The following is a 19,836-nucleotide window of genomic DNA, read 5'->3' on the forward strand; positions in this document are numbered from 1 at the left end:
AGTGAAGTTGCTCAGTCATGTCTGACTTTTTGTGACCCCATAGACTGTAGCCTACCAGGCTCCTCCATCCATGGGATTTTCCAGGCAAGAGTACTGGAGTGGGGTGCCATTGCCTTCTCCAGGGGATCTTCCTGAACGAGGACTTGAACCCAGGTCTTCTGCATTGGCAGGGAGATTCTTTACTGACTGAGCTACGAGGGAAGCACAATATCATATCATATCATATATGATTGCAATACTGTCTTTTTGGAGAAATGTATTTAAATGTACCAAGGTACATTTTCTTTGAAAGCCAGTACATATTTTATTAGAATGTTTTTTAGCGTTTGTCCTTAATGTTTCAAATGGCTTTTAGTATTTGGAACATTTAGAATTTCTCTTCTTAAATTGGCAGGGATTCTTTTGGTCTTTGTTCTTTCTTGCAGAGCTTATCTGTTACCATAGGTTTGAAGGAATTTCTGGTAGAATCACTTACTACCAAATCTAAACCTTTAGCTGTAACCAGATTACAGGTTTTAAATTCCTTGAGGGCAGGGATTGATTACTCCAGGTAGCCAGGCTTAAAATCTGAGTCATTTTAATACTTTAGTGGGCTCCTTCCCTACCAAATGCATTTAAGTGTCAACCCCTTCTTCCTTTGGTTATCTCTTATGTCCACTTTTTCCCATCCCACCCCACCCCTAGTTTAGGCTGTTGTCATTATTAGATTAGTACCATGACCTTTTAGGAGAAGGCAGTGGTACCCCACTCCAGTACTCTTGCCTGGAAAATCCCATGGATGGAGGAGCCTGGTAGGCTACAGTCTATGGGGTCACAAAAAGTCAGACATGACTGAGCAACTTCACTCTCACTCATGATATTATATTAAGCACATAAATTTGTGCTTAATTGAGCAACTTCACTTTTACTTTTCACTTTCATGCACTGGAGAAGGAAATGGCAGCCCACTCCAGTGTTCTTGCCTGGAGAATCCCAGGGACAGGGGGGCCTGGTGGGCTGCCGTCTATGGGGTCACACAGAGTCGGACACAACTGAAGTGACTTACCGGCAGCATGACCTTTTAAGTTGTATGTTATTCATCTTTTAATTTTCCCTGACAAATTTTTCTCCTTTCTTTTCCCCTCTGTAATTTCTTCTCCTCCTCCTCCTTCTCCCTCTTCTTATGCCTCTTCCCCTTCTGCTTCCCCTCTTTCTTTTTGGTTGTAGGATCCATTTCATAATGGATTTATGGCAGAAAGACTAGAATAGGTGACTTGTGAGCTGTGGTGTCTTGCAGAGAAGTGATTAAAAGAGCAGTTACAATCTTATTGAAATGGTGATTTCTCTTCTAGGGGTACATTATGCATAATAACTACATGAGTTCACATCCACAACTGTGTTATTGGTTGCATGGGCTGAGTCACTGAAGAGTGCTACTCACCATTTATGCAGAAACAGTGAGATCTAGCCCCTCTGGTTGGCCACACTACCCTATTGCTGATTACAACTACTCATAACATTGAATCTGATCTGATTACAGTGATTTAGCCTTCATATAAAGGAGAAATTCCTCAAAATATACAGGCAGTGTAAGCTTCATATTTGATCATTCACTGAAAAATATTTCTTCCCTCTGATTTTGCTCTTCTTATATAAATCTTCTGAGGATTATTGAATGAATGAAGACCTGATGACACTGTTTTAGTGTGTTGTTTTGGATAATAACAGAGCTTTTGTAAATTGCCTTATTGAGCTTTTGAGAACCAAAGCTTTTTACTTTATTAACTTTCTCTTCTATTCCCCAATCAGAGGTTTTAACCTGAGATATGCAGGTTGATACTCCATGTTGGAAAGAATTCAAGGAGGCTATGAACTTGGTTGGGGAAAAACTTTTCATTGACCTCTATGTAAAATTTAGAATTTAATCTGTGGCACCAAAAAAGCTAAGAACTCCTACTCCTAACTCCTGTACTTCTGATGTGAGAATGAAGTTAGCCAGAACCTCTGATGCAACACAGCACACAACTCATGATGTCAGTTAAGTAAATTTTTTGGCCATCGACTTCTGTGTACTAAATCATAAATCCTGACCTAGGGATCAAAGGGGGACTGCAGCTATGAAATTAAAAGACGCTTGCTTCTTGGAAGAAAAGCTCTGACCAACCTAGACAGTGTATCAAAAAGCAGAGACATCACTTTGCCCACAGAGGTCCATATAGTCAAAGCTATGGTTTTTTCCAGTAGTCATGTACAGATGTAAGAGTTAGACTATAAAGAAGACTGAGTGCCAAAGAACTGATGCTTTTGAAATGTTGTGCTAGAGAAGACTCTTGAGAGTCCCTTGGCCCGCAAGGAGATCAAGCTAGTCAATCTAAAAGAAATCAGTCCTGAATATTCATTGGAATATGAATATTCAGCTCCATATTCATTGGAGCTGAAGCTCCAATACTTTGGCACCTGATGTGAAGAGCCGACACATGGAAAAGACCCTGATGCTGGGAAAGATTGAGGGCAAGAAGAGAAGGGGATGACAAAGGATGAGATGACTGGATGGCATCACTGACTCAATGGACATGAGATTGATCACATTCCTGGAGATCGAGGAGGATAGGGAAGGCTGGCATGCTGTGCAGTCCATGGGGTTGCAAAGAGTTGGACATGACTTAACTCGACTAAACATTAACAAATATGCTAAGGAAGAATAAAATGAGTATCACAAATTGAGACAGAATAATTTTCCCTTGTATTCAGGAAGCATATTTTTAAAATTACTGTCTCCATCTCCTAGATGTATATCTACTTGATGTAGCAGAGGGCAGAGAAATGGCTTAACAATTACCTGTTTCTGGGAAAATAAAACATTCACTTGAAAATTATGTATTTCTAATAAAAGAACTGATTATTATCTTAGAACATAAAATTATAGTCAGCAATTAAAAAGGGTATTTAAGTTTAATTATAGTATATTTTGAGGTAATAATGCTGACTTTTTTGATACATCTTTAGTGTCTAGTCTTAAAAAGCTTTGTAAACAAACATTTGAAAATGGTGGATAATGCTTTAATGCCAAAGAGTACTCAGTTTCAATACTCTTATGTAGTTTGTACTAATAAGACAAGTAAGAAAATTGAACTTGGTTCTTTGAGATAATGAGGGTCAAATGTAGCACAGTAATGAAGTTCAGACTCAATTCAAAGGATATTTACTAAACATATGTATACAAGAACATATGTATACAAAGATGAAGAAATACATATTTTAAAATATGGCTTGAAACTTTTAGGATGAAAATAAAGCTATGAAATGAAATGTCCGCATATTACTTTGTTGCTTCTAGGTTTCAAAAAATTTTTTTTAATGTGAAACTAAGTATAGTGTTAATTATCACTGTGAGTGAGAAGTTCAACTCAGCCTTTTGCAAGAAAAGGAAAAGCTTTCTTTGTTGTTTATCTGTTAATAATTTGTAATTTTCCCCATTAAGCTTCAGAATACTGGTAGTGAAGTAGAGTCTAACAGAAATACCATTAATTGTATTCAAATATTCATTTATATTCAAAGTGTAACATAAATGACACTGTTTTGACAGTATGTCTAATTATAATTTTAATTCAGTCCACTATGTTTCTTCTTTAGATTTTGGAACAAGGTAGGTCATATAATAATAAACTGAAATGGCCCACATAGATATCGATTTGTTGAATATATATTTGTAGTGCTGTAGAAAACAACATATAAAGGTATTCCAAAATATAGCCTGAAATTCTGCCAAGCAAAACCTGCCTTTGGAGGACACAGCCTCCAACTTTCTTAATCTGCTGGAATCAAGTGAAAATGAAGCATTAAAGAAGACAAAATCTGCTGTAGTAATAACTCAGAAAGTGAGACTGATCAGGTAAGCTCTATGTGCTGAAACAAAATACCTTTCTGCCTGTGTTTCTTAACACAGAAAGCGTAACAGAAAGCATAACATCACTGGAGGGTTCTTTGTTTCATATTTTTCCTGCACTCTCAAAAACTGGGAAAGTCACGTTCTTTGAATCCTAACATCATTTGGTCCTGGAGGAGGGATTAGTTGGTGTTTTTTGTTTTGTTTTGTTTTTGTTTGTTTTGCTTTGCACCCAGTTTAGATCTCTTGAGTAGGAACCAAACCGTGTCCCCTGGCACTGAAAGCATGGAATCCTAACCACTGGACTGCCAGGGAGTTCCTTAGCTTTTTTATAAGTTGAAACAATAGCTTCTGTCTTTAATTCAAGATCTAGAAGCACACACCTAAGCTAATGAGGGAAATAGTTACTTACAAAGAAATAAACAAATATGGGAATTATTCTGTTAGTGTTTTTCAGCATGCTGTGGCAACCCACTCCAGTATTCTTGCCTGGAGAACACCAGGGACAGAGGAGCCTGGAGGGCTGCTGTCTGTGGGGTCGCACAGAGTCGGATACGACTGATGTGACTTAGCATCAGCAGCAGCAGCCAAGAAGCATTGAGTTAAGTTGTCATAGAGGCCATTAATTTCACGTGGCAAGGTATATTCAGAAAAACAGTAATGATAGTGGACTGAAACAGACTTTTAGCATTAAATAAACTTATAATTATGGTATTGTTAATGAAAAATAATTTCACTTTTGAAAATTAGTAAATGCTTCTGGATTTGGAACACATTTATACTCCTGTCTTTGCTTTTGTTTCTGAATTGATCTTTAAGGTATCCTAAAGCATTGGCGCCTCTTGTGAGTATCAACTGTGTCTTAAAAGCTTTGAAACATCCATGAGTTCTTTTTTGTTTTTTAATGAGCAAATAACTGCCACAGCAGTTAAACCAGTAAAAGCGCAGCATCCTTACTACTGGACCGCCAGGGTATTCCCCCAGAGAAGTTATTTTTTTAATCTTTGGACATCTTCATTTGCCTCCTTAACCCCATATGTAAGCCCCAGTGTTAAGAGTACTTAAATTAACTTGATCTCATGGTTTTTTGTTTAGTTAATTATGCTGCTATTTTCTAAAATACTTATATTACAGATATATAGTACTTTAGCTTCTCTGTGCTGTGACATTTGAGGGTAGCCCAGATGCCTAACCACACTGAGGTGGGATAGTGTTCTGCAAGTTAGGAATTTGCAGTGAAAAGTAAAAAATGAATTTGTCGGACTTTCCTGGTGATCCATTGGTTAAGAATTTGCCTGCCAGTGCAGGGGACACAAGTTTGATTCCTGGTCCAGGAAGATCCCACATGCCGTGGGGCAGCTCAGCCTGTGTACTACTGAGACCATGCTCTGGAGCCATGAACTGCAACAAGAGAAGCACCAAAATGAGAAGCCCTTGGAACCCTCGCTCTGCAACTGGAGAGTGCCTACAACTAGAGAAAGAAAGCCTGCAAGCATCTGAAGACAGGGCACAGCCAAAAATAAATAAATATTTTTTAAAAAATGAATTTGCTACTTCTTTGAGTAGATGTCCACCTTTACCCAAAGATTTTCATTCATGCTCAGCCCTAAATCCAAAGACTTTTATATTGGAGCACTAGCTTCTTTTTAATGTAGAAAAAAATGTTATTGTCTGTCTAAAGTGAACCTCAACATTTTTGACATACTGTTTTCAGAGTTCTGAATATTAGTGTGATTCTTAGTCTTTTGCCACAAAATACAATGAAAGAGTGAAAAATAGGCTCCTTTTATTTTTTACAATATGAATTAAAAACGTTAGAATTTTGTAGAAATTCCATGTAACAATCTATGTGCTCAACAATAGGTGATTTTTTTTTTTAAAGTATGGTACATCCACGGAATAGAATAACACTATTTTAAAAAAATGTTAGAGGGAATTCCCTGGCAGCCCAGTGGTTAGGACTCCATGCTTCCCCTGCAGGAGCATGGGTTCAATCTCTGATCAGGGAACTAAGACCTTGCATGCTGCATAGTGTAGCCAAAAAAAGTTACAGAACTAGGCACGTATCAAAAAATGCTTCAGACATTGAATAGGAAAAGCAGGCTATAAAGCATGAAATACAGTCTCATGTTTATTTTTATGCTTATGCATGACTATCCTAGAAAGTTTAGAATTTACATTAAATGTAACTAACTTACACGAGGGCTTACACCAGGGCTTCCCTGGTGGCTCAGCTGGTAAAGAATCTGCCTGCAATGCAAGAGACCTGAGTTCAGTCCCTGGGTTGGGAAGATCCCCTGGAGAAAGGAAAGGCTACCCACTCCAGTATTCTGGCCTGGAGAATTCCATGGACTGTATACTCCACGGGGTCGCAAAGAGTCGGACACGACTGAGCAACTTTCACTTTTCACTACATGAGGATGATAGAATGACAGGTACATTTAATGTTTTTAGTCACATAAGCACATATAACTTTGTCATCTTTTAAAACTTTGCTGCTTTCTGTTTTCTTTATTATAAAGCAATGTATGTTCGTTGGAAGAAGTCAAACAACAAGGATGTGGAAAAAGGATGTTATCTCCTCTTCCCAACCTCCAACCATTGTAAAGTTTTATGTATACTTAGAACATATTTCGGAGAAGGCAATGGCACCCCACTCCAGTACTCTTGCCTGGAAAATCCCATGGACAGAGGAGCCTGGTAGGCTCCAGTCCTTGGGGTCGCTAAGAGTCAGACACAACTGAGCGACTTCACTTTCACTTTTCACTTTCATGCATTGGAGAAGGAAATGGCAACCCACTCCAGTATTCTTGCCTGGAGAATCCCAGGGACAGAGGAGCCTGGTGGGCTGCCATCTCTGGGGTCACACAGAGTTAGACACGATGAAATGACTTAGCAGCAGCAGCAGAACATATTTAGTTTACTTACTTTGTTTACCTGTTTGTTTTCTTTCTTCCTTGGAATCTAATTTCTACAATGGCAGGGACCATGCCTGTCTTGTTTACGGCTTTTCAATGGGGGCACTCACATTTTATTATATGAAAGCAAAAAAGTGGTGTGTATCCTAATATAACTTTTAAATGATTATATAGTTCATAATTTTGAAAGTCTTAATTGCAATATCAGATGAAATTTGATGATTTAGCATATTGACAGTTGATCCTCTTGGGATCTAATGACCCTAAAATCCTGCCTCTGAAACAGTATGCTTTTTTTATTGCACTAATAAAAACTAACCCTTGTTCTTTGGGATGATATAGTTCATAAAGTTGTACCACAGTTTGTGCTTGGATAGTGGCAAGAGTGAAGTGGGCAAGAAATACAGCATGGCACACAGGAAATTGTTATAGACAAGAGGGTTTAATCTCCTACTGTAGATTATTTTTCTTCTTAGATGGTATATTTAATAGCTAATGAACTTCATGTTTTTCTTTTTGAAGTCAGTATCTACATACTATAAATATACACATGTAAATATATTCATTCCCTTTAAGTTTGCATGTTTGACCATTTGCAGACATGATCAGCTTCATCAGTTTTCTATATTACTTATAAAGCTTTTATCCTCATTTCTAAAAGATACAAGAAAATTCAGATTCACCTTTGTAAAATGGGGTCACTATAGCAATATAAAAGAGCTACTACAGTATTAATATTGAACACTTGTTTCCAAAGAATTGATGCTTTTGAACTGTGGTGTTGGAGAAGACTCTTGAAGAGTCCCTTGGACTGCAAGGAGATCCAACCAGTCCATCCTAAAGGAGATCAGTCCTGGGTGTTCCATGGAAGGACTGATGTTGAAGCTGAAACTCCAATACTTGGGCCACCTGATGTGAAGAACTGACTCACTGGAAAAGACCCTGATGCTGGGAAAGATTGAAGGCAGGCGGAGAAGGGAACAAGGATGAGATGGTTGGATGGCATCATGAACTCAATGGACATAAGATTGAGCTAGCTCCGGAAGTTGGTAATGGACAGAGAAGGCCGGCATGCTGCAGTCCATGGGGTTGAAAAGAGTTGGACACACTGAGCAACTGAACTGAACTGAACTGTTGTTTCTTGACTGATCATGGTTTCTTCATTTTCTCCCTTTCCTGATTAGCAACTGTTTGAACCTGCACTTGGGAAGTCAGGGGAGGTCTCAAGGAGGCATCACTTCTCAACTTTGGGTAACATATCAGAGAATATACACAATCATCTGAAGAAGCTGACCATTAAAATCTCCTTTCCAACAACATATCTGGTTAGAATTGCTTTAGATAAAAAACATTATTTGTAGGATGATCTGATCATGTAAATTATTTTTAAATCTGTAAATAATTAGTAATGAATGTTGACATTTTGGGAATTATAACTATGTTTTAAACTAAAAACAAGATTTAAAATCAATTTGCATGTATTCTGAAGCATTCTGGCTAGGAAATAGTTCATTTCTCTTCAAGGGTGTTATGTATATTTTCTTATAATATTGGTTAGGTTTACCTTGAATGATAAGGGAGATTCTTAAAAGTTCTTTATATGCCATTTGATCAAAAATCATGCATTTCAAAACTGCTGAGTGTTGGCCTAATCAGTTACAGTAGTATTTATCCTTTTGAAACTGCACACCTCAAACCCATACATACCTCTCAGATGGGACTTGAACACACAAACTCTGGTTTAGGACTATAAAGAAAGCTGAGTGCCGAAGAATTGATGCTTTTGAACTGGTGTTGGAGAAGACTCTTGAGAGTCCCTTGGACTACATGGAGACCCAACCAGTCCAAACTAAAGGAAATCAGTCCTGAATATTCATTGGAAGGACTGATGTTGAAGCGGAAACTCCAACGCTTTGGCCACCTGATGCGAAGAGCTGATTCATTTGAAAAGACCCTGATGCTGGGAAAGATTGAAGGCGGGAGGAGAAGGGGACGACAGATGGTTGGATGGCATCACCAACTCAATGGGCATGAGTTTGAGTAAACTCCAAGAGTTGGTGATGGACAGGGAGGCCTGGCGTGCTGCGGTCCGATCACAGAGTCGGACACAACTGAGCGACTGAACTGAACAAATCCCACAATCTCTCAGCTGAAACCACACACTTGGTCTCAGGATGTAATGAAACTCAGGTTCTTTCTGTCTCAGTGCAGAAGGAATTCAGCAAGAGGAAAAGCAATTGACAAGAAACAGATTTAAGTATAGGATGCTTGGAAGGATACAAACTGGTAGGCAAGAGGCTCTGCCCCAGAACTAAGTGGGAAAACAGTTTTATTTAAGATGAAGTGAAAGCTGCTTAGTAGTGTCCGCCACTTTGTGACCCCATGGACTATACAGTCCATGGAATTTCCCGGGCCAGAATACTGGAGTGGGTAGCCTTTCCCTTCTCCAGGGGATCTTCCCAACCCAGGGATTGAACCAGGGTCTCCTGCATTGCAGGCAGATTCTTTATCAACTGAGCTATCAGGGAAGCCCATTAAGGAGATAAACACTCCACAGACAAGTATGTGCCATCTCAGAAGGTGAGATGCCCTGGGAGATACATACCCCATAGATAGAATGTGGTCCATCTCAAAAGGCAAGAGCAGCCCTGGGAGATAACACTCCGTAGAGTGTGGGCTGTATCAGAATGTGCGAGCGGCCCCAGGGGACAGGGTGTTAGTTTTTATGGGCTGGCTAATTTCACTATGGGGGAGGATTACTCCATTTTTTTGTGGGGAAGGAGCAAAGATTTTTAGAAATTGGCTCACCACTGACTCTTTGGTCTTTAATGGTTGACCTTAGAACTGTTATAGCACGTATGGGTGTGTTCATGTAGCGTATGCTAATATGTAATAATGAATCTGTAAGGATGCTCAAGGTCCATGAAGTTGAAACTTCCACCATCTTGGGCCTGATGTGTTCTAACCAGTTGTTGTCCTGAACAGCTATGACCTTCTTTTAAATGTTGTATCCTGGGAATTCTCTTGCAGTCCAGTGGGTAGGGCTTGGTGCTTTCCTGGCCAGGGAACTAAGATCTTGTAGGGGAAAAAAAAAGATTATGCCCTGTCCCCTTCCCTCCTGTCTCATTTTCTTTGGTGCCTTCTGGTTGTTTGTAGTTTTTTAAAAAAAGTTTGTTTTGGTTTTCTTCATTGTATTCCATTTAAAATAGAAAAGGCAAAGGAGGTTTCCTAGACCTTGAATCTTGCGATCTACCTTGGGGCAAGTGGTTCTGAAAGCCGTGAAGCTGGACTGGGGGCCAGTTATAAAGAGCAGTAGATTGGCTACTTCAGCATCAATAGCTTCAGTTAATCAGCCTTTCTGAATTTGAATGTTCTATGTGAATTTGATATGTAAAACTGGTCTACACTTAGTAACAAATTCTTTTCGATAATTGGTTTTAGGTACTTTCTGCTCTTTTAAGTTCACATAGAGGCCATTGTCATTTCCTAAAAGTGTTTAAAATGTTGTTTTAAATGTTGATGGAAAAAGTGTAGAGAAATAATGAATACTATTTGCAGGGGCTTTTCTAACTCTTCTAGAGTAGGGGCAGAGCATGAAGGGTAGGAAGCTCAACTTTGAATTTCCAAATGTTTACTTGCACAATTCCTGAGAGTTATGAGAAAAGGAGAGAAATCAGAAAATCTAGAAGGTGGTTCTTGTCACCACCATCATTGCTAAGAAAAGTTAGGATTATTTACTGTTTCCTATTCTTTCCCAGTCAGTTGATGAAGAACTTTCTCATTATCTTATCACTTAAAAAAATCTTCCTATCACTATCAGGCAACTACTGGAGAGTCATAAACTAATAGCTAATAAGAAGGCTACTGTGCACACTGTAAGGATTATATCACTGTAAGGATTAACATATAAAACTTTAATCTCTTTTCACCTCTGGACTTGCGCATTCCCTCTTCTCACTGGGGCTCCGAATACTGTACAAGGAGGCCTGCTCACATATTTTACTTTTTGAATGAACCCTTTTGTTTATAGCTCAAGTTTGGTCAGTTTGAAAGAAAATAGTTTGTTTAGATGATACTACACACCTTCTATTATGTACTGTCAGAATTTTTAGGTTAGGAAGGACAAGTATTTTTTGGGTGGTGGCAGAACTGTTGAATCCATGTCTGGGTTTTGAAGTGTTCTTTCTTTCAAAATTTGGATACTCTTATTTCTTATACTTATTTCCTAATGAATCTTTTTAAAGCTTCAAGTTTTAAATCTTAATTTTTACACAATGGGATAAGATATTATTAACTTGATGAGGCAAGTCTTAGTGACTAAAAATTGTAACTGCTGTAACTAACTGGGACAAATCATGGGTGGCAGCTAAGCTCAAAGTTTAATCACGTCCAGCATGAATTAGCTGTTCGAGTCAGAGCTTGATGTGTTAAGTGACTCTACTGTCTGTGGGTTTCTTTGTGTGTAAACATTCTGAGGCAGATTAATCTTTTAGTGCTTCTTTGACTGAAAAAATTCAAGTGTTTTTTTTTTTTCATAATTAGATGAAGAAAGTGAAGTGAAGTGAAGGTCGCTCAGTCATGTCCAACTCTTTGTGACCCCTTGGACTTAGTCCGTGGAATTCTCCAGGCCAGAATACTGAAGTGGGTAGCCTTTCCCTTCTCCAGGGGATGTCCCAACCCTCCCTACCCAGGTCTCCCACATTGCAGGTGGATTCTTTACCAGCTGAGCCACAAGGGAAGCCCAGTTAGATGAAAGGAAAACTCAAAATTGGCTTAACGAGTTGATTTCAATTTATTGGTCTAATATCCTGAGAACTATCTAGTTAAGTTCATTTTTAGTTCTAATACTTTTTTTTATTTCTTAGCATTATGCACACAGACAATTTTTCATCTGTGAATGAAGACAGGTTTACTTCTTCCTTTCTAGTCTTTATGCCTGTAATTTCTTTCTCTTGCCTGCACAAGCTGGCTTAGAACCTTTAGTGCAATGTTGTATAAGTGAGGAAACTATATCCTTGCCTTTACAGAAACCTTCCTTTGGGACTGTCTTCTTCCTTACCCTACAATGTCCAGTGTCTTAAATCAGATTGGAAGTGTTCAGATGGATTGGAAAGAACAGTATTTAGGAGATAACCAATATACTGCTCCTACAGTGTGAAGTTAGGGATTTGTGTTTTAGACTAAAGAATGCTGCAGCCAAGAGTGAGCTTGTCATCTATGACCTATATTTATTGTAGTAATACAGTCTGACTGAAGATAATTTGAAGTGGACATACTCACATACTGTTGTAGGATGAGTTAAACATAGGGTGGAAGCTGGCTTAAAATAAAAGAGACCTTCATGAGAAAACAGGTAAGCCTACTATCAAACACCCACTCCCATCTTTTCCAAAACTATTCAAAATCTAACAGTCTAAACCTTGCTAAATATTAGTATTGGGTAGCTTCAAGAAAAAGGGATAATCTTTTATTTGAAACTACTATCTTTTGACTTTATAGTTCAACTTATGTGTTGTTTAGGAGTTTAACCAAAGAAATTGGATAGATAAAAGGAAACTTTTTGCAATTATTTTCCAGCTCATTAAATGCAGTTCTTATGTGTTCAGAATGATCTTGTATTTTGCAAATTGCTATGTATCCAGTAAGTCAGGTGCCTACTTCCTATTACTTTTAAGTCAGCATATTAATAAGAGAAAGTAAGTATTGAAGAATACACGAAAAAGGGGAAAAACTTACAAAGCCTGTATTAAAACCTAGAACTTTCATAGAGTATTGAAAAATAGTTCTGTTATTTGAGAGCTAGGTGTAAAGTGTACTTTGCTGTTGGGAGTTCTAGATGGGAGTGCTTTATTGCTGACATTGCATTTAAATTTTATATTGTATAGATACTTGGATTTGAACTGCATTTTGGAATTTATCAACATTTACAATGCCACCAGCAGTTGGAGGTCCAGTTGGATACACCCCCCCAGATGGAGGCTGGGGGTGGGCAGTGGTAATTGGAGCTTTCATTTCCATCGGCTTCTCTTATGCGTTCCCCAAATCTATTACTGTGTTCTTCAAAGAAATTGAAGGTATATTTAATGCCACCACCAGTGAAGTGTCATGGATATCTTCCATCATGTTGGCTGTCATGTATGGTGGAGGTGAGTATCCACTAAGGCCTGTTGTTTTGATTTTCACTAAGCAACCAGATACTTTGTTTTAGGTAACTTTTTAAAAAATGTTTTATTCATGAGGTTTGAAATGGTATTTCTTAAAGCTTTGTGTTTAAAATAGTCACAGTTTTAAATTTTAATTAACAGTGACAACTCTTGCTTTGCTTGTTGCACTATAGTATTCCAAAAACAGAAATAAGAAATTGTTAGGTTTTGTTCCAGCTCAGTATCATTGGACTTAAAGCTCTTAGAAAAATTTCATGTGCACAACTGATTTTGCTTATTGCTTCTGCTAGATTCTTGATATAAATGTAAATCTTTTTAATTGATGTTGGGAGGATTAAAGTAAATCAGGCTAACTTGACTATCACAGTTCAAAGTCTCACGTAAAATCTTTTCATGGTGTTAGAATTAAAGAACTGGATAAAAATCCCTTCCTTGTTTTGTTCCTTGTGATGTAATTAGTTCTAAAGCATTTCAGCTGCATCTTAGCTTAAGTTTTGTCATTTTTTACCCTTCTGTTTTCTTCGACATGTTGTAAAGGAGTGAAGGAAATGTGGAGAGTAACTTGCTTACCTCAACATCATTTAAAATAACTGGGGTTATTTGTTTGCCTTGGAACATCAAATCACAATTTAACATATAAAAGTCAAAACCTCTCATAATAATAAGTAGTTGCTTAGTTAGCAGAGATTCTAAAGTTAAGTGTATTTATTTACTGGGATTGACAGTTCACATGTTGATTATGTAGCCAAGCTTTCGCTTTTTTTTTTTTAATGATAATTTAGTACCTCAGAGGAACTTCCCCAATAGCTCAGTTGGTAAAGAATCCACCTGCAATGCAGGAGACCCCAGTCGATTCCTGGGTCGCAAAGATCCACTGGAGAAGGGCTAGGCTAGCCACTCCAATATTGTTGGGCTTCCCTTGTGGCTCAGCTGGTAAAAAAAAATCCACCTGCAATGCGGGAGACCTAGGTTTGATCCCTAGGTTGGGAAGATCCCAAGAAGAGAGAAGGGAAATGCTACCCACTCCAGTATTCGGGCCCGGAGAATTCTATGGACTGTATTAATCCACGGGGTTGCCGGACATGACTGAGCGACTTTCACTAGTACCTCAAATTATTTTCACATAAGGCCTTTAAAGAGATTCTGTATTTCATCTGTAAAACCTTAGCCTTAGGCTTCTAAATTGGTGGCAGATTCAACCTATATATATATGTATATTTTAACCCATATTTATCAAGCTGTACACACATATTCCTCACTAGGCTAGGTCTAAGTTATAGAGGACACTGATCTTGATTTCTCCCTTGAAAAGTCTGTAATCCTGTTGAGACAATAATGTAAACAACTCATGAAACAGGAACAAGTATTTGAAGTCATAATTTAGTTCAGTGCTTAATCTCATTGCACAGAAAAAGGATAAGCTGGCTGCCTTAAGGGGACATAAAGTGGGAATAGAGATCGAAGATTTATTTTTTTTCTGCCGAACGTTTCTTTGTGCTTTTTAAATTTTGAATGCATGTCTGTTTTGTCTGTTATAAGATTAAGTACTTTTTTTTAAATTATATTACTTGTTTTTCATGAGTCCAGAGAAATTAAAAGGGATTTTGGACATTTTCTAGCTTCTGAGAAGCATTAATTTTGGAGGCTCTGAACTCCATCTGCTAGGATTTCTAATCAGATTTTGACTCTGATGGCTTGAAGAAATTGATATTATCTAGAGGTACTCCAGGTGTTCAGAGTATTTTTAAGCTGACTACAAACAACAGGTTCACATGTTGTAATTCTGAGAGCAAGAGCTTGAAAGGTGTTTGCATTTTGCATCAGAAGTAAGTGATGTCAGTAGTGCTGATTGCACATGACACTTTTCTTTTGGGAGAACAGTTTCTTCTTTTGTTCTCACCCAGAGATAACTAGCACATTTCTTTGAATTTGTGTTATAATAGGTCTATAAACTGTACCCTTCTCTATTTTTAATGATAGCTAATTGGGGTCATCCTTCCTGAAATAACTCTGAAAGATGAATTGCATATCAAGAACCTCGTGGCATAATTTTTACCAAATGGTTATTTTGTTTTGTTTGGCTCCTAGGTGGTTGGCCCCTTTAAGAATTATTTTTAAAACTGCCTTAACCTTTAACTTGTGCATTTGGGCCACTCCCTCAACCCTAATCATTTTGCTTTAGGAGTGGTTTAGGGTTCATGCCTGCCTGCCTTCCTCCTTCCTTCCTTTTCTCTTCTTAATTTCTTTTTGTGTGCTTTGGTTCACAGATACATACTGGTTCTTGTTAAATTATATTTTTAAAGGATAGGATCTTAGTTACCTACTCTTGGGTTGCTGGATTTTTTTTCCTCTTTTTAAACATGAAAGTATGAATTTACATATTTTTAGTTCCACGGTAATGTCATCTTAACATTCCTAACTTAAAGTACTTCAAACTTGACAGCATTTTACTTTTACTTCACAGTGTCAACAATGTGGCAGTCTTTGTGGGCTTCGTAACTCTGACTATACAAAAATCTGTTTAATGACTAATGATATTTTTTCAATATTTAATTCTTTCATCATATATAAACTGTAAATTCAAATTATTTCCAAACCAGCTGTGGCCTAATATTTTCATGAAGTGACTTAGAAGTTTGATGAAAACTTCTTTAGACACATCCCTGGTTGAGGCTGAAGTCTCTCTTGCAGCCATCTCTTGACCCAGCCTTTTAAAGAGAATTGGTCCTCTGAAATACTAGGATACCAAAAGCTTTAATTACTTCTTGCGTGTTTATTGTATGTATGTATACATATATAGGGCTTCCTAAGTGGCACACTGGTAAAGAATCCGCCTGCCAATGCAGGAGATGCAAGAGACTGGGTTTGATTCCTGGGTTGGAAAGATCCCCTGGAGAAGGAAATGACAACCCACTCCAGTATTCTTGCCTGGGAAATCCCACAGAGGAGTCTGGCAGGCTACAGTCCATGGGGTCCCACAGAGTCAGACACAACTGAACATACATACATACACATATGGTATAGGGAAAAGAAAGTGAAGTCGCTCAGTCGTGTCCGATTCTTTGTGACCCCGTGGACTGTAGCCTACCAGGCTCCTCCATCCATGGGATTCTCCAGGCAAGAATACTGGAGTGGGTTGCCATTTCCTTCTCCAGGGGATCTTCCCGACCCAGGGATCGTACTCGGGTCTCCCGCACTGCAGGCAGACGCTTTACTGTCTGAGCCACCAAGGAAGCCCCATACATATGGTATATACATACGATATTCAGAATATGTGTATTCTGTTTTTAAAAATAGACTTACTATCTTCTCGGGAGCTAAGATAGAATAAACAGAATAATGTAAGAATTTACTGTGCTAATGGAAGAAAGATTTGAATTTGTATGTCTTCTGCTTTGTAACTCTGAAACCATAGTTCCAGAAACACATATGTAATGGAGAGAAAACGGGATAGTTTTGAAACTTGGTTCTTGCTAGCTTTGTGATGTTGCAAGTTCAAATATCAGTTCTTCTCCTTGTGTCCCCTTCCCTGATGACCCTTGCAGTGACCCTTTCTTTTTGTAGTCATCTGCCTTAACCAGGTGTCATGTAAACAAAGTTGTCATGTCCAGAGCCACCAAGTAGGGATGTAAGTATTCTTGTAATAAATGAAATTCAATGAATGTGGAATGTCATTCAAGTTTGTAATCAACAAATATTGTTAGTCTACTTAAAAGTTGTGTAACAGCTTTTGAAACATTGTTTGCTTTGGATAAGACACATAATTAAGACTTAAAAGGGGAGTTACAATTTCAAGTAGAGAGAGACCATTTGATTTTTTTGTATTTGAAAAAAATGCACAAAATCTTTTCGTGATCCTTATAACACTACACATTTATTTGGTTTCTTCTCTCACATTAAAGAAAAACTGATTTTTTGGTATGCGTATCTTTAGCTGAGAAAATTTAATCTTGTTTGCATTGTTAGACCTGATGATGTTTTGACCATTATCTGACTAAATCTTCTCCTACGAACATTTTTTCATAGTTTTGATACCACAAAATATAAGCATAGAACCAGGTTGAAAGGCATTCAATTCAGTACCTGAGATATATAGGTGTAATTAGGAACAGTTTTGTTTTAAATTTAGATGTCCTAATCACAAAACTACTGAACTTAGAAAAAATAATTATTTTTCCCTTTGCTTTTTCTTGTTTTTAAAAAATATAACACAAACCACATTATCTCATCAGACTGCCTGTCCAAAAATATAGAGCAAACTTACTAAATATGTGTTGATCATATCCTTGATAAATCAAGAAGCCTATGAACATGTTATCAAGGTGTTTTCAGCCTATTCTGCCTTATAAGAGAAAGATTAAGGATAGGCTGGAGTCTTATATTTTAGTAAAATTCCATCCAGTGTTTCAAGTCAGAGAAGGTACAGAGTTAATGATTCTTTTACCATCTTTATTTTCCAGCACACATACCTATAAGACTATGAAATAATTATAGGTAGCAATATTCTTATCATTGCCTTTGTGTGTCTGCTAATTTTGGAGGACTTGTCACTTAATGCAGTGACCAGTGCCTGTGTACTACTGAACGTTTGGTTATCTTTTAGGTCCTATCAGCAGTGTCCTAGTGAATAAATATGGCAGTCGTCCAGTCATGATTGTTGGTGGCATCTTGTCAGGCAGTGGCTTGATTGCTGCTTCCTTCTGTAACACTGTGCAGGAACTTTACTTTTCTGTTGGAGTCATTGGAGGTGAGTTGATTCATTTTCAATATATTAATATTGCTGGTTATTTGGTATTCACCTACATTGGTCTTTCAGATATTTTGAATGAAAGTCCCTCATAGAAATTAGCTGATTATCATTTTGACAAGCAATTTAAGAGCAATAGAAAGTCAAATTTTTAAAGAAATTGCTGTCATACCGTAGGTATACATTGTTGAATAAATGAATGAATTGAAAGAAATCATTTATTTCTTGTCCTAAGAATAGTCAATGGTTGTAGATAAAATGTGTTCTGCAGTTTGTTGCAAGAGTGGTCACTGGTTACTATTTTATTACCTATTCCTCTTACCAGGGACTAGACATCTATTGGAGCACCAGAGAGTATTAAACATAAAGCACGATTTATTTGGTACAACATCCAGGTTGTTCTCTGAGTCTTGTTTTTTTCTTGTTATATTTGCTAGTTTGTATTGTTTAGGTTCCACGTATAACTGGTAACATACAGTATTTGCCTTATTCTGTCTGACTTATTTCACAGCATAATGCCCTCCAAGTCCATCCATGTTGTTGCAAATAGCAAATTTTTTTCTGTTCTTTTTCATGGCTGAGTAGTATTCAGTTGCATATATTTATCAATTGGGCTTCCCCAGTGGTTCAGTGGTCAAGAATCTGCTTGCAGTGCAGGAGATGAAGGAGATGTGTGTTTGATCCCTGGGTGGGGAAGATCCCCAGAGGAAGAATAATGCTGTGATGAACAGTGGATCTCTTGAGGTTTCATATATATTTTAGAATTTTTTTGTTCTATTTCTGTGGAAAATGTCCTTGGGATTTTGATAGAGATTGCACTGAACATGTAGGTTTCTTTAGGTAATAAGGAGATTTTGACAGTGTTGATTCTTCCAGTCCATGAGCACAGAATATCTTTCCATTTTATTTTTATCCTTTTGAATTATATACCTCTTATTTTAATTTCTTTGTCTGGTTAAGTAATGCAAAATATGTCTCTGACATTTATTGTAATATATGATTCTTTTTTTTTTCTCCCCAGGTCTTGGGCTTGCCTTCAACTTAAATCCGGCTTTGACCATGATTGGCAAGTATTTCTATAAGAGACGACCGCTGGCAAATGGACTAGCCATGGCAGGCAGCCCTGTGTTCCTCTCTACCCTGGCCCCCCTCAACCAGGCTTTCTTTATGATCTACGGCTGGAGAGGAAGCTTCCTAATTCTCGGGGGCTTACTATTAAACTGCTGTGTGGCTGGAGCTCTGATGAGACCAATAGGGCCCAAGCCAACCACTGCAGAGAAAGAGAAGTCTAAAGGATCCCTTCAGGAAGCTGGAAAATATGAGACAAAAAAGGGGGCAAGTGATGCAAATACAGATCTCATTGGAGGAAACCCCAAAGAAGAGAAAAAATCAATCTTCCAAACACTTAATACATTCCTGGACTTAAGCCTGTTCAAGCACAGAGGCTTTTTGCTTTACCTGTCTGGAAATGTGCTCATGTTTTTTGGACTATTTACACCATTGGTCTTTCTTAGCAATTATGGCAAGAGTAAGCATTACTCTAGTGAGAAGGCTGCCTTCCTTCTTTCCATTCTGGCTTTTGTTGACATGGTAGCCAGACCTTCTATGGGACTTGTAGCCAACACAAAGTGGATAAGACCTCGAGTTCAGTATTTTTTTGCCGCATCTATTATTGCAAATGGACTGTGTCATCTGGCAGCACCTTTATCCTCTACCTATATAGAGCTCTGTATCTACGCGGGATTCTTTGGATTTGCTTTTGGGTGGCTCAGCTCAGTATTGTTTGAAACACTGATGGACCTTGTTGGACCCCAGAGATTCTCCAGTGCTGTGGGATTGGTGACCATTGTGGAGTGCTGTCCTGTACTCCTGGGACCACCAGTTTTAGGTACAGTATGTCTCCCAATTTCTATGGTTCTATTAACATAAAACAGGCAGAGAAGATTAGGAATGTAATAGAAACAAAAGTCAGTGAGCTGCTTGATAGTCCTTCTCATTTCTGTATCCTCAGTGCTGACATAGTGTTTATCATATCATAATTGCTCAAATACTTGAATTAAGGTGAATCATCAAATTGAAAGCAGAATAAAAACTACTTCAAACACATATTTATTAAAATATTTAATAATAACAGTAGGTACC

General features: G+C 37.9%; 1 protein-coding gene across 5 annotated transcripts in view; it reads left to right on the forward strand.

Annotated features, from left to right (window-relative positions):
- The window catches only part of SLC16A1 (solute carrier family 16 member 1), a 30,800-nt gene that overhangs the window by 6,287 nt on the left and 4,677 nt on the right, over nt 1-19,836 (forward strand). For 2 of the 5 annotated variants that reach the window (XM_025288064.2, XM_006071514.4), the window contains exons 2-4: nt 12,669-12,929; nt 17,551-17,694; nt 18,716-19,582. In XM_025288064.2, coding sequence (XP_025143849.1) covers nt 12,713-12,929; nt 17,551-17,694; nt 18,716-19,582 — 1,228 coding nt within the window. In that variant the 5' untranslated portion in view covers nt 12,669-12,712. Of the gene's footprint in view, nt 1-3,692; nt 3,872-11,529; nt 12,137-12,668; nt 12,930-17,550; nt 17,695-18,715; nt 19,583-19,836 lie in introns of those variants that run through there. The other 3 variants (XM_044944539.2, XM_044944538.2, XM_045166064.1) reach the window with 3 other exon arrangements.

This window comes from Bubalus bubalis, chromosome 6 (assembly GCF_019923935.1).
Source record: "Bubalus bubalis isolate 160015118507 breed Murrah chromosome 6, NDDB_SH_1, whole genome shotgun sequence".
Lineage (NCBI taxonomy): Eukaryota > Metazoa > Chordata > Mammalia > Artiodactyla > Bovidae > Bubalus > Bubalus bubalis.